The sequence below is a fragment of the Delphinapterus leucas genome, chromosome 6 (assembly GCF_059928025.1).
Source record: "Delphinapterus leucas isolate spDelLeu-1000000601 "Yukka" chromosome 6, BTC_Dleu_Yukka2, whole genome shotgun sequence".
NCBI classification, from domain to species: Eukaryota; Metazoa; Chordata; class Mammalia; order Artiodactyla; family Monodontidae; genus Delphinapterus; species Delphinapterus leucas.
This window is the reverse complement of record NC_143134.1, coordinates 82,587,472-82,602,749: the sequence shown is the minus strand read 5'-3', so window position 1 is coordinate 82,602,749 and position 15,278 is coordinate 82,587,472. Positions and strand designations below refer to the sequence as shown.

At 46.1% G+C, this 15,278-nt stretch overlaps 1 protein-coding gene across 1 annotated transcript in view; it reads left to right on the top strand.

Moving 5' to 3' along the window:
- The first annotated feature begins 237 nt into the window (after positions 1-237).
- Positions 238-15,278, top strand: part of GNA14 (G protein subunit alpha 14) — a 198,029-nt gene continuing 182,988 nt past the window's right edge. Inside the window, exon 1 of the mRNA XM_022573467.3 lies at positions 238-1,340. Coding sequence (XP_022429175.1) covers positions 1,217-1,340 — 124 coding nt within the window. The 5' untranslated portion in view covers positions 238-1,216. The remainder of the gene's footprint in view (positions 1,341-15,278) is intronic.

The following is a 15,278-nucleotide window of genomic DNA, read 5'->3' as shown; positions in this document are numbered from 1 at the left end:
TCCATTCCTCACGTCCTCAACCCTCCTCGTCCGGCGGGTTACGAAGGGGCCGGGAGGATATTTACCCTCCGCTCTCTCACTTCTCTTATTTAACTGAACCCAGGGGCAGCTGCTTCTGAGAGCAGCGCCAGCCGGCTCAGGCCCAGCCCCACCTTGCAGGCAGACTGCCGAGCTGACCAAGGGCTCTGGCCGAGCCGGCGCTGGGCTGGGGCGTCCGGGAAGCGGAAGGAGCCCGTCTAGGAAACCGCGGTGTGCGTCGTGCTGAGGCTGGCGCGAGAGGCTCAATTTCAGGTCGGCAGAGCTCAACCTCGCCGCCCGCGGGCTGCGTCGCGCTGCGGACGCTGGGCTGAGCTCCTCTCGCAGCTGGGAGGAGTTGAGGCTGCGAGTTGCGAACCTCACTCACCTGTCGGAACCTGGCTCCGGACAGGGAGCTGGGCCTGGCGGCCCCTCGGCCCACCGTCTTCCCCGCGTCGGGACGCCACGGCCAGGGAGAAAGGTGTGGGGGCCGCTCCCCGAAACTCGAGACGCCTGGGCTCCGCGCCCCAGCTCCCTGCTCACCTCTTTCGCCCCCAGGCGCTCTCGGCTTGGCGTGCCCCGAAGGCCAGGTTGGGCAGACGCCAGGGCTGCGGGTTCGAGAAGCTCCGCCTCCTTCTACCACTTAGAACCACGGGGGCCTCCAGGAACTTTTCCATTCGGTCTTAGGCGGCGATCACTGCTGAGGTTTTCAGAACTTTGTAGGAAAGGGCCAGCCAAGGACCTCTGCCTCCATCCCACGCCTTGCCTGCCACCTGCCTGGGACACCCCCAGGCCGGGAGTTCCCGCTCCCCACCGCCCCCGGCAGCGACGCCCCAACTTTTCACGAGCGGTCTGCGCTCCCTGTCACGCTCCTGTGTCACGGGGCGCGCTGTTCTTCCGGGGGCCGGCAACGCTCTCTCCCCCGGCTCGTCCTCCTCCCCTGAGCGAGCTTGGGGCTGGGTGAGCCCAGAGCTGCGGTGCACTTGAGCTTTCCCAGAGCTCCAAATTCGCTCCCGCCCCGGAGCCGACCCTTCGAGGAGGGATTGAGCCCTAGCGGTCCCGGCCTTATACTCCGAAACTCGAGTCGGCCCCCCAGTCTTTTCCCACCGACCTCGGGTGCTGTCGGGGACCGGCTGGGAGAGCGGCCGGCGGAGCGTCCGGGCCCTGGAAACGGCGTAGCCCGTCGGGGGCTGCGCGCACCATGGCCGGCTGCTGCTGCCTGTCCGCGGAGGAGAAGGAGTCGCAGCGCATCAGCGCCGAGATCGAGCGGCAGCTTCGCCGGGACAAGAAGGACGCGCGCCGCGAGCTCAAGCTGCTGCTGCTGGGTGAGTGGCTGCGTCTCCCAGACCCGTGGGCGCCGAGTGTTTCCCTCCGGGCCGCTTCCCTCGCGTGCGACCCGCCTGGAGGACCTGGAGCCGAGCGGGGTGCAGCGCAGCTTCGTCCCCTCCCCAGGGGCTCGCGGGTGGCAGCAAGTTGGGCCCCGTCCTTTGCACCTCCAGCTGGGCGGCATTCGAAGGCACCCCCTTTCTTACCCCCAAACAGGGTTGAGGTGTAACATTCGACCCCTGTTTGCTTTCCCCGTTGTGCTTTGCCTCTCTCCCTAAAGCGTCATCCACCCCACCCCTCGGTCCCCAGCGCCGTACAGCCTCTGCAGAACCGTACCTTGGATGTTGGGGGTCGGTGGTGGGGAGCTGCTTGATCCATATCTTGGGTCCAGCGCTGGCTCTGCCCCCTGCGCTCTCAGGTCTAAACAAGCACGCGGGACCGAGAGCTTACGAAGTGTGGAACTGCGCTAAGTTCTCGGCATCACCGCGCAGTGATGCGAGCAGGTGATTTCTCCGTTTGAGAATTAAAAACGGAGGACGGAAAGTTGGCGAACTTTTCCTGACTGAGGAAAGGAAGGCACAGCAGATACCGGGACGGTCGTCGGGGTGAAGCCCAAGCTTTAAGCACTGTCCCGCCTGCCTCCCGGGGGTCCCTTTGGGGAGGCCTGTTTGCCGAAGGCCCACACCTGCCTAGCTCAGATCCGCTCAGCGTGTGCTCGTATGCTCGTTCCTAGGGTTGGGACTCCGCTGCCCCAGCCGCGCTGGCTAGTTCTTCGTCGGGTTATTTTGGCCTCCGCACAGGCCTAGGTGGGACGCCCACTTTCAAAACCGGAAAGAGAATGTTAAGGCTTGCCCCAGATATGCCATAGGGCAGGGTCCCTTCTCTTCTGACGTTATAGAACCCTGTTCAGTCCATTTGCTGTTTGAGGAATATTTACCTTTTCCTTCTTTCAGACCAGGATAGCAGCTATCATATCTTTCTAGAGAGCTGCAAATATTTCAACTTTTTCTTTCGTCTCTTGCAGACAGGAATCCTCTCTTATACCACTTTATTCATCTTTAAGGAGTCACCCTCCCAAAAAGCTTCAAGGAAAGAAAAGTCCATTTAGCTAGAAGAAAATAGAGAAGGCTTTTTGTCAGTTTTGCCTTCAGACCTGGGCAAGGGAACCCCTGTGTAATTATTCCCTGGGTTTAGGGGGGCAGGGTCTGCCCTTCCCCAGGCTGTGCCCTTCCTCACTGGGCTAGTGTCTGCAGGTGGACCGGACTGCCCACCCAGAGTCCACACTGACCACCGCACCCCAGACCCTCATTGAAATAGGGAATTCAAAGACCCCAAGCCTGCTCTGTGCAAGTAGGGGGAGCAGACCCCCTCCCTGAGGAGTGCCTAATGAGGCAGCTGTACTGGGGTTGTGGAAGAGCCTGGAAATGTGGGCTGAGGGCCTACAGGTGTGCCCAAGAGGCCTTCCTGGAGGAGAGATGGAGCCTGGGTGGGGAAGGGAAGGGATTCTCTCCATTGGCTGGGGCTGCCCTCTCACACCTGGCCCAGAACTCTGAGGGGTCTGAGAATTCTAATTGTACCTGGCCTTCCAGGTTGTTATAAAGCTGCATGTGTCAAGGAAGGAGGATTCTGTGACAGTCTGCTAGAGGATAGCAGTTTCAAGTAATTATGTGGGCCCTCATCGTCCTCTTGCCCAGGGCCCCCCAGAGGTTAGGGGCGGGCCTGGCTTTAGCTGCATACTTTTTATTTTCAAGGACAGGCTGAACCTTGTATCATTGTGAAATACTCTGATCTGTGTCAGTGTGTGAAGTTCAGTGTCTGGAATATACCAGGAGCTTGACAAATGAAAATTAAACAGTAAGCTGAGCCATTCTGGTGATTCTTATCACCATTCAGGTGATAAGCCTGTTCTGAGTAAAATGCTTGGATTTACTCACGCTCAAACTAGGGTAGGAATGTTTGTAGGTATGTTTTCCCTGGAAGTCATACTTAATCCAGGCGATTAGAATCCTTCTTTGTACCCGCCAGGCCCTTGCCCCTCTCAGCACTGCCTGACCTTCCAGGATCCCCCTTTTCATCGTGCCCAGCTGTGACTAGCACACAGTCTCAGTGCTAGTCACTCAGAAACTGTTAGAAAGTTTCCATACCACATGGAATTGTCTACAATCCCAAGGATGGACTTTGAAACCTCTGGTTACTCTGTAAGGGAGCAGGTCATACTTGCATTTCTTAAGATAGAGGAGGAGGAGGTGATGCCCAAGATAAAGGAATCAGGGAATGCTGTTTTGTCTAAAGTCATGCAATTTAATTAAAAAAAATAAAACACCTGAGCCTCTATAATGGGTGCATTAGCTGATCTGCTGCCTGGATACCTCAGGTGAAAACTCTGTTTTGCAAATGGGAATTGAGGATCCTGTGTGGAGCATGGAATGACCTGAAAGGCCATCAACTCTTTGACAAGGAAGCATGCTGTTGCAACTAAATGATTTGAGGATGTTTCCAAAGTGCATTCAGTGGGGCCGTATCCCGTTCGTGCTTAATAAAAGCATGGGTCAGTGTCCGCAGGGAAAGATAAAAATTGCTGTCTGTTTGGGGCTGGTATTCGCAAGATGTCAGCGTGGTGCTCTCTCAGTGGAAGGAGATGGGGGAAATAAAGGAGACGGCTGAATTTAGTAGAAAGAAATTCCTTATCAGTTCTTCAGATAAAAGTAGGACAAAAGAGCTCTGGTAAGAGCCCTGAAGAGCACCACTCAGTATAGGAAGAAAGTGTCTGGACAATAGCAATTAAATGGGGAGAAATGTGATCTTTTATTGGTTCTTGGTGTGGAATGAGGCTTGGGAAAGTGTTGCTTTTTAATTGGGTTGAGGGTCGCCAGCAAATCTGATGGCTTAACTTTGGATGCAGACCTCATCTTGGAACTGTCTGGAAGGAATGTGTACTGGGGAATTGGTATTTAACTTATGCTGGTATAGGGATTAAAAATGTAGGTTCTTAGGCCTGACTGCCTGGGTTCAAACCCTGCCTCTACCCTTTCTTAATTGTGGACTAACTTCTCTCGGCTCTGTCTGGCAGTGGTAAGTGTCAGCTAGCATCACACTGTTTTTGAGCATTTTTAGCCACCAGTGAGGTGTCATTTCCATTTTAGTTGACCAGTTGTAGGTCTCTAGCAGTTTGTGTAAGTTGTCCTGGTCGTGCTTTAACAAAAATGTTTCACCTTGAGTTTGCTTTACTGTTTTCTGAACCTTAAGCTGACTTTAAAATCTGATTCTCCTTACACTAAAAAGTTGAAAAATCTGAGTCCCCCAAAGTTTTATTGCATTGGTTATAACAAAATTCCATTTTAGAACTCACTGTCATGTTCCTGGGCTGGAAGTCTATTAGAGGGAATGGCGTAGACAGTGTGGGTTTCTCAGTAGAGACTGACAGAATTTTCTTGCTTTGTGAGGAGAGGGAGCAAAATGGTGAATATGCACATGTTCCTTCCTCTTGGCTTTGTTCAATCCAGAGTTTCAGGCATGGCACCGGATTTGCGCAGTGGTTCCTGTCTCCCGTCCCCATCGCTTTTGGAGCACTTTCTTCTGGCATAACTACATGCCCCAGGCTCACCTCGTACCACTCTGCCCAGTCCAGGAATAAGACATTTCACTGCAGGGCCTTGATCACTTCTAGTAGAGAACTGCACCCTTTCTTCTAAGATGTTTAAGCCACTTGAAACAAAGATATCAAGTCCCCTAATTCAAATCAAATCACCGGTATAGTATCTAAGCACCTGAAGAACCACACCTCTAAAGCACTGAGTCAGAGGATGAAAATTTTGAGGCTGTGCTGCTGTGAGCAGATTTAGAATGGAAAAATCTACCAGTGAAGTTTGACGAAAAACAATGTAAAAAGAAAAAAGGCTTAGCCCTCAAAGGTTTTCTTTTTTGTAAAAGATAAAAAAAAAAAAAGATGGCTTCTAGTCTGTATCACCTTTTTATTTTCTTTTTTTCTGTGATACGTGAATCACAAGAGAAAAGTGTCCTTGTAAGAAGCCCCATGTGTGGCGTTGCAGGGAGGGAGATGGCTGGATTGAGAAGGCAGACAGAGAGGGGTGTCAGCAAGTCAGTGTAGCCAAGCTATTGTGTTACTAAAGGCAGAGATTGAAATTCAGGCAAAAGAGGGACTTTATTGGAAGGATTCTTACCAGGGCATCTCATGAAATGAAAAGGATCAAATAGTAAAAAGCGGGAAAGCAAGTGCCAGGGTGTTCCTGGGGCCCTTCTCCATGGCCACCAACATGACTTGGCTCCGTCCCCTTTGGAGCTCTAGAGCCCCCCCGGGCCTTGCTTGTCCCTGTCAGAGAGCCTGTGGCCCCGTGTGGGTGAGGGTGCGCTCCTGGATCAGTCACTTTTGTCTGGGAGACACACAGCACAGGCGTGGCTTCATCTGAATACAGGTGGCCTGGGGCCCGGCTCCCTGCAAGGGCAGCAGCCACTGTTGCAGACACTGCCCAAGGAATCAGAAGCGCGCCAGCCGAAATCCCAGGGCTCTGAAAGTGGAAAGCACGGCAGGACCCTCTGCAGAGCCCCGCTTTCATTGCAGCAGTTGGCTGCTGGGTAAATTAATGGCTTATCACATTGGGCAGGGCTCTTGGTTGCAGACCATTTAAGCCGAAGAATAATTTGTTGGCGGGGAAGCAGGAAGCTCATAGAATTGATAGGGATTGGAGAGCAGGCTAAGCCAAAGGGCAGGATCCAAGGTAGTCTTGACGTTGGGGTCAGACCAGACTGCCAAGCACACAGCCAGAGACTCGTCACCCCAAGCCGAGAGTCGCTGAGGCTGCCCTGGATGCTTACCTCCACGTGAGAGCCGCAAATGACTGTCTCCTGCTACTCTCACTTTTCAAAACCTCAGGCCATCTGATTGTGTCCATCTGCCAGAGAGCTGGGGGGAGAGGAAGGAAGGTATAGTGGTGAGAGCATGCTCTCTGGAGCCAGCCTTTGTGAGTGTAAAATCTAGGCAAGAAATCGTTCCCATTGTGCTGCTAACCCCCTGTCTGGGCTCGGTTACAAGGTCACTGATAGAAGTAGCATGCAGTTCCCAGAAAGGTATGGAGATAGGACAGTCAACAACATGAAGTCCCCGCTGGTGCCCCTTCTCAGAGAGCAGGCACCGGATGTGTGGTCATAACTTAGAATCTTTTTTTTTTTTTTTTTAAATTTATTTATTTTTGTCTGCTTTGGGTCCTTGTTGCTGCCCGCGAGCTTTCTCTAGTTGTGGTGAGCGGGGACCACTCCTCGCTGCGGTGCATGGGCTCTTTACCGCTGCGGCCTCTCCCTTTGCAGAGCATGGGCTCTAGGCGTGCAGGCCTCAGCAGTTGTGGCTCACGGGCTCAGTAGTTGTGGTGCACGGGCCTAGTTGCTCCGCGGCAACTAGGGCTCGAACCCGTGTCCCCCGCATTGGCAGGCTGATTCCTAACCACTGCGCCACCAGGGAAGCCCCATAACTTAGAATCTTGACAGCACGTTAAGGCTCTGGAGACCTGAGTGTTTTGTTTTGTTTTTGTTTTTGTTTTGGTGGAGGTAGCCCCTGAGTAGTGGGTATATGACCATGAGCAAGACATTCCCTTTTGAACCCTAGGATCCTCACCTGTAAAATGAAAGACTTGGATCAAGTGACCTCTGAGGTCTTTTCCATTCTATCATCAGATGGTTTATACCAGTGGTTCTCAAAGTGTGTTCCCAGGACCAGCAGTGTCAGCACTGGGAACTTGTTGGAAATACAAAGTCTCAGTCCCCATCATGTCCTTCTGAACCAAATTCTGGAGTGGGGCCCGCAGGCTGTATGTTAATAAGGCCTCCAGGTGACCCTGATATACATAAGTTGGAGAACCTGTTTTATAGCATTAGCCTGCAGCTCAGGACTGGCCAGCCTCTGCTTGCTGCCCTAGGCTCTAAGGCAGATATCCTTCTCTTTCAGCGGATATCTAGGAGGTCCCTGGGATCAACCTGCCTAGTGGATGCTCTGCTTCTTGAAGTTGAAGCAATCTTTCCCTCACCAACTTGATGAAGGGTCTTCAGAGTGTGAGCTGGGTAATCTGTAGCGACTGTTCAGCCTTTGTCCTCAGCTGCCGGGTTGCTGGGCAAAGAGGAAGACCAGGCACGCGTGTATGTACGTCTTACCTTGCCAAGAGTCCTTACAAAAGCAACAGTGTGCATTTGCGTGGACCCTTGCCCTTTGATGTACAACTCCAAAAGCTGTGCTCCTATAAATTGCAATGGTTTTATGGCCAATAACCATTAAGTAGTTACCTTTCCAGTATGGACTAAGTGGTGCGGAGGAAACATTTTAGCGTGAGCCACCACATATCAGTCTGCTCTTTGAAAGTTCACCCTCTGTGGAACATTGGCTGGTATTTCCATCCAAAGGGTAATATTCCTGGTTCTCAAGTTTTGTTTTCTTTCCTAAGTAACTGATACATTCTCATGTTTTGTACTTTTTTAATGGATGAGAGGAAAAGAGAACATTTACCTTTTATTATTTTGTCTGAAAGGCATCTTTTGTATGGTCAGTCAGTTGTCAGTGACCCACAGATGGATTAACTATGCCACTGCTGTCTTGAACCTGCCATGAATAACACCTTCATTTTGAGTAACTCATCCCCAGGATGCTTTTCTGTTGCTCGTTACTATGTAATTGGGAAATATAAGCTAATTGTATTACTAAACAAAATGAGATAAATGAAGGTGATAAATCATTTGCAGAATCATCATCTAATGTACCTAGTGGTCTAAATCCTATTTCTCCAAGTCAATGCCACTCAAAAAGTAGTTGTGGGTCCCGGGCCAGTGTGCATGTAAGACAAGTACAGAAATCAAGAATAAGCATCTAGAAACTTTTATAGCAATTTAACATTGCTGTGGCATCAGAGGGTATTTTTATTGTATTTCATTGATGTAACAGTCTGCAACTGAATGGGAAAAATTTAAAAACTGGTCCCTTACCACAGAGTTTGAGAAACACAAGTGCAAACTTTTATGGGTGGGGTGGCAAAGGTCCAGAGGACTGGAGAGACTCAGCAGATGTCACAGGGCTTGTAGCCAGTAGCTAACTGACAGCAAGCCATAGTGAGGGGTCCAGTCTCTTAGTTCCCAGCCCATTCTTTCATTAAGTCACCGAGTCTTCATATTGAATTTCATTTCTAAGGCAACATCCATTCTAAGATATGCCATTGATTTGAAAACAGATTTTCATTTACTGTGCTGTAGGAAATAGACACATCAATGCAAAGGCATCTTGACCTTGAGAATGTTAATTTGTGTGGCAATAAATCTTGAAATCAAGGATATAAGGTCATGTTTTTCTCTTTCTTTCCCTCTAATAGTACACATTTAAAACGAAGCGAAACTGCCCCAATTATTGACAAAGAATTCAATTTCGTAAAACTGATTAAGTGCTGAAATTAGATTGGAAAAGAAGCCTCTGTCATATTGCCATCAGCCCACTGAGTTCAAGTAATCTTACGCTATGAAACTCTAAAAAGAGTTGCTTCCTAGATCAGTGGGCCTTCTATATATAAAGAAGTTTAAGAAGAAAATTAGAGCAACAAAATGTTGTGAGAGCACTGATATATGCTACTGTTTGCTCCAGTGTCTGAATAATTGTGGATGGGCCACATTCAGGCAATTGGTTGAGTCTAGGAAGAGTTCCACATGAGACCTTGAACTCTGTGGCGGCTTTGTTCACCACTGAACCCACGGTGTTGAGCACAGAGCCTAGCTTAAACACTGGTTGAATAAATATGTGTTTCTCTGTCTCTATAGTGGTTTCCATGAAATACCAGATGAGTAGTGTGAATTTCTTACAGGAGCTGGACGTCTCTGTTGTTTGGGGCACTGTAGGAACATTCATGGAAGGAAGACAAACCTGGTTTGGGCCTTGAAGAAAGGAAAATTAGAAAATTCCAGAATTGGTTTGTTTTTTACGTGTATAAGATCTGGGCTAATTACTCATTTTGAATGTGCTTATACCTGGATTAGTGGTGTCAGGATAAGAAAATTGAGCTCGGATCCTAGAAGTGAAATGATATTTGGCAAAATATATTCTTTGTACTTCTTTCCTAGTAATGGTACTTGATAAGATTTTGATATGTAAACAGAACTATAGTTGAGACATTTGCTAATTGTTCTTCGCTATTGCTTTATTCTGAGATAATTTGAAAAAAAATCACAGTTCATCTCGGTCTTTATGTAATTTTTGTAAACATCTAGTAGTTCTGTCTGTATTTAAGAGTTAGACTTCATGATTTTGGAGACCCATCTCACACTTAATTTTATGAGTATGAAATTTGGAAGCTCTGAAAGAATCATTCATTACAATGACTTAAATCCTCTGAAGCTTAAGACCTAGTCTGATGTGTTAAGAGCCACACCATAACCTGACCAAATTTCGTAGGAAAATGACATCTTTCTGTGCAGCTGGCGGAAGTAAGCATCTGATATTGCACTAAGTGGGGATATTTGAAGTGGCAAGACATTATGTGCTTCACATATAAATATGTTGCGTTTGTCGGTATAAATCTTTGTAACAGTGGTCTTCAGATTTTGTAATTTTGAGTTTGTTTTTAAAAATTTGGGAAAGTAAACAAAATGGGACTATCCATTTGAAAAATTTACCAAGTGAGAATGTTAAAAATATTTTAGTGTATTCCTCTAAAAAGCAATTTAAGAGGTGATATTAGACACATTTAACAACTCCTTTCTTAACATGTCCAAAATGGAACACATTGAACCAACCTGAAGGGTCTTCGCTTTACCTCTCCCTGATTCATGCGTTTCCACCTATCTTTCTTATCTCAACAAATGGCACCCCTGACCACCCGTGTGCTCAAACCAGAATCCAGGGAGTCTTTCTTGATCTTTCTTCTACTACACCTAACACTAGAAATGGAATAATAATAATAAAACATTAACATGTGTACATCCCATCATCATTCTGGGCACTTGAAATGAATGATCTCATTTGTTTTTCTCTGTGCTTGGTGGTGCAGTGACTATTGTCCTCCCCATTCTACAGATGAGGAAACTGAGGCTCCAAAGCAAGGTTCACCAGCCAGGGTAGAACCAGGACTCGAACCCAGAGAGTCTGACTGCAGAGCCCTGGTTCTGAATCATGGTCCTGTTTCTGTCTCCCAGAACCAACATCTCACCCAAATCTACTTCAAGAGGCCAAATCTCCACTGTGCCCACTTCTTGCCATTGTATTTGCCCCAACTCTTGTCTGGATTACTTCATCCTCTACTGCTCCCTAGCCCTGAGTCCATTCTCCATGCTGCAGCCAGAGTGACCTTTTAAAAATGTAAATTGGATTCTTGTTTTCCCGCTCAAAACCTTTCTATGTCTTCCCATTGCCTTTGGATGCAAATCTAAAATCTGTGCAAGGCCCGTGAGACCTTCTACCCATCCCCTGCCACCCCTCTGCCATTATTCCCTGGGATCACTCACTTCTGGCTGTAGAGCCTCCTTTTAGGACCTTTAGTGGGCCAAGTGCTTCCTTTTTAGATGTCTGCACATGCCAATCGTCTGCCTTCAACATGAGTCCTTACTAGTCTTCTAGCTAACTGCTACTCATTTTCAGAAGGCATCTTAAATATCCCCTCCTCCTGGAAGCCTTCACTGACTCCCTGATCCAGAATAAGTCCCCCCAGAGTATCCCCCCGTAGCCCATTCTATATTTCTTTTTTAAAATGGTATAGTCATCATGGTTTGAAACTCTGTTTCTAATATGGTTCTCTTCATCTTCCCCGCTAGACTCTGTATCTGCTGAGTGTAGGGATTATTAGAACCAGTGAGTCCTCAAGATCTTGTATAGTGCTTGGTTCTTCCAGAAACATCTGCTGAATGAAAAAATGTATTGCCATTTAGTATCAATATAATTGCATAAATGAAAGGATATTTTAACTTCAAATAGTGGAAAGGGCTTATTCTTAATAGATGATACTTTAAATTGGATAAATATACATTTATGACTCACTATTCATATTAAACTTTCACTTTTGGACTAATGAAAACTTCGTTACATACTGACATTGGATTGTGGGCCGATGTTCTGGAACCAAGGATTTATTGCATGCGTCTTATTTGTTTCCTAAGTTTTCATATTTTCTTATGCACAAAAGTGAATACTCTGAATATTTAAAAAAAATTTTTAACTTAAAGAGTGGCATATTTGTAGCAAAGACTGCTAGCAGTCTCCTGCATATCTTCTTTCCTCCTTCTGTAGTAAGGTAATATCTTGACACATGACCCGGAGGTAAAGACTGTATTTCTCAGTTTGCCTGCTGCTAGGTGTGGTCATTTGACTAAGTTTATAGCCCACGGGATGTAAACTGTAGTCATATAGGTGATTTCTGAGTTGTGACCTTAAAAGGAAAGGGGCCTCCTTCCCTTCTAGAGAAGAATGCTGATTTGGTGGTAGCAGTTAGAGCAACCATCTTTTCCCCATGAGATGGAAGTTGGGTGTTGAGGATGAAAAAGCAACAAGGTAGAAAAGGCCTGTATCCCTGATACTATGAAGGTGCCATACTAGCCCCGAGCTAGGAATGATGGGACCCTTTTTCAATAGCAGCTAAACTGGTATCCTAGCTAATAAAATATTATACATTCTGGGTTTTTTTGTTTTTTTAAAGAAGATGTTGGGGGTAGGAGTTTATTAATTAATTAATTTATTTTTGCTGTGTTGGGTCTTTGTTTCTGTGCCAGGGCTTTCTCTAGTTGTGGCAAGCGCGGGCCAGTCTTCATTGCGGTGCGCGGGCCTCTCACTATCGCGGCCTCTCTTGTTGTGGAGCACAGGCTCCAGACGCGCAGGCTCAGTAGTTGTGGCTTACGCGCCTAGTTGCTCCGTGGCATGTGGGATCCTCCCAGACCAGGGCTCGAACCCGTGTCCCCTGCATTAGCAGACAGATTCTCAACCACTGCGCCATCAGGGAAGCCCCATACGTTCTGTTTTGCACTCAGCTTTTAAACTCCCGATATATCTGGGGGTTCTTTCCCAATCATATGCAATTCTAAGGCAGAAAAGTCAGAATGTAATATGTTTGGGGGAGGGGTGTCTAATATCCAACATGATGAGGATCTTGGCTGGAAGTCAATACCATATCTGGGTCTCTCATTCTCTGGACATCCTAGTGATATATGACATACTTGTATCTTCTGCAGTTGACTTTTCAGATATTTGATAGGGGCTTTTTTTTGGTGAGCCAATAAACATTTGAAGCTGCTTGTTTTACTTGATATTGAGTTGGTCAAGGGTGAGAAATATAAAAGCCTAGTTTTCCTAAGCCTTTAATGTCCATTTTAATTTTTAAAAACCTCATAATTTTTTAATAAAAATAACTATGCCTTTCACTTAATTCTTTGATTAGTTTTTAATTTACTACTAAGTTAACTCTACTTATTAATTCGCTGAAGTAAATAATTAAATTTCCCTTAAACACTTAAAAACCTATTAACACATTTAAAAAACCTGAGTGTCCTCAAATATATCAACGCACTGACAAAGCTGGCAAGAAAAAGCTAAGCATTTAAGTGACTCCAGTGATCTCATAAACCTAAAGTTATAGATTAAATTAATCTTACTCTTTTAAACAGTCAAATACTGTTTCTAAATGTAATAAAATACTATTCCTAAGTGTAATCAAATCAAATAATCATCTCTACTATTAACGCCTGTAAATTAATCACAACTCTAAAATTCAGATTATTTTGTATCAGATTAAATGCTTTAAATGACAGCATCAAAAAAATTCAGTGCTGCTCATGACTACTATACCTGTTCTTAAATTTAACTTGAGTATTATTACTGTATATTTGATTCGTTTCTTTTTTTCTTCTCTTTTTTGATATATTTAATTTATTTTATTTTTGGCCACCTTGGGTCTTCGCTGCTGTTCGTGGGCTTTTCTCCGGTTGCGGTGAGCAGGGGCTACCCTTTGTTGTGGTGCACAGGCCTCTCATTGCAGTGGCCTCCCTTGTTGGGGAGCACAGGCTCCAGGCACGCGGGCTTCAGTAGTTGTGGCATGCGGGCTCTAGAGCACAGGCTCAGTAGCTCAGCGGTTGCAGTGCACGGGCTTAGCCGCTCTGCCTCACGTGGAAACCTCCCGGACCAGGGCCCGAACCTGTGTCCCCTGCATTGGCAGGCAGATTCTTAACCACTGTGCCACCAGGGAGGCCCTTGATTTGTTTCTTATTCCTTCACCTTTTGTGGCTTGCAAAGTTCAACCCAACCAAGAAGATTTACAGTCTCAGCCTAAAAATCAGGACAGTTTTTCAAGGCCATTCATTTTCTTGAAAGCATCACATATTCCTTTATTCCAATTTTTACCATTAAAAAAAACCCTTTTATCAACTCATTTTAACGGATTGCATTCTGTATCCACTGCCACCTGCAGTGGCAACTAGTTTCTTCACTACCTAATTTGTGTTGAGATTCTGCACTTTATAAGCTCTTCTATCTGTCTTGTGACCATCATTTCTGATACCTTTACTGTCACTGAACTTTTTAAAAAATTAACTAGTTTATTTATTTTGCTGTATTGGGTCTTTGTCGCAGCGTGTGGGATCTTTCATTTCCGCTCGGGGCTCTTCGTTGCAGTGTGCTGACTTCTCTCTAGCTGTGGCGTGTGGGTTTTCTCTTCTCTAGTTGTGGCGCGCAGGCTGCAGGGCGCGTGGGCTCTGTAGTTTGCGGCACGTGGGCTCTCTAGTTGAGGTGCGCGGGCTTAGCTGCCCCGCAGCATGTGGGATCTTAGTTCCCCCACCAGGGGTCGAACCTGCATCCCCTGCATTGGAAGGCAGATTCTTTACCACTGGACCACCAGGGAAGTCCCTACTGTCACTGAACTTTAAAGAAGAAAAACTTAGATCTCAGATTCAAGAGATGAGAGCTATCAGGTTGTTTCTTAAAGCTTGTCTATATTCTGCTTTTGATATTCTGTGTTTGAACATATCTTATCAGTCTAATATTGTTTATACGTTTCTTTCCTTTCAATGGAAACACTAAGCTCTTTAAGAATGAGTTAATTCACCCTATTTCATCCTGTTCTTTAAATATAAAGCCCTTGTCACAAACCATAAGCCTACCCAAAACTCTACCAACTGTAAGCCTTCAAAGCAAGTGTTTGGGTTTAAATGCTTCTTCTTGGTCTAAAAGTTGACTGAATCATCCCCTTTAATATCCTCTCTCTGCCTTTGTATTTGTCACTGTGGAATTGCAGACTGACTACAGGTAGCTGATGGGTGAGGGACCTGCTGGAACTTGCCCTGACCATTTTCAAATTACCGTTCATTTAGGGTAATGAGGAAGTCTTTCTGCCTTGCCTCAGTTAATTTGTGTCTGTGTTTGAGGATAGACTGGTGGAAGAAATGTGGAGGAGCCTTTGGTTTATTTGACATAAGCTCATCAGAATAGGACTGGACACTAAAGGTAGTGACTATCAATTAGGCATGGCCCCAATGAAGCCAATTTGTGTGTACACATACACACACACACACACAAATACACACATACCACCACCACCACAACTACCACCAGAGAATTTGCATTTACAAGGCAATTTGAATTTGCCCTTAGGAGAATTAAACCAATACTATCTACAATGTAATTATATCTTGGTGCAAACCAGAAAATGGCAAAACTTATTATCCCACAAAAGTATATTCATTTGTCTAAAGTGTTCATTTTGAGCATCTAAAATTTGTTTAAAGTCACCTTGCTCTTTAAGGAGAATCATACTGGTCAAAACAGAAAGGGTTTTGTTTTTAATTATTATGATTCACAAAACTCAAAGAATACCTTAATTTATATTATGACATCTGGTAGAGCAATAATTAGAAATATTATTTCTGATTTGTATTTTTTCCAGAATTGTAGACAGTTCCTTATTTCATCTGATAATCACCTGTTT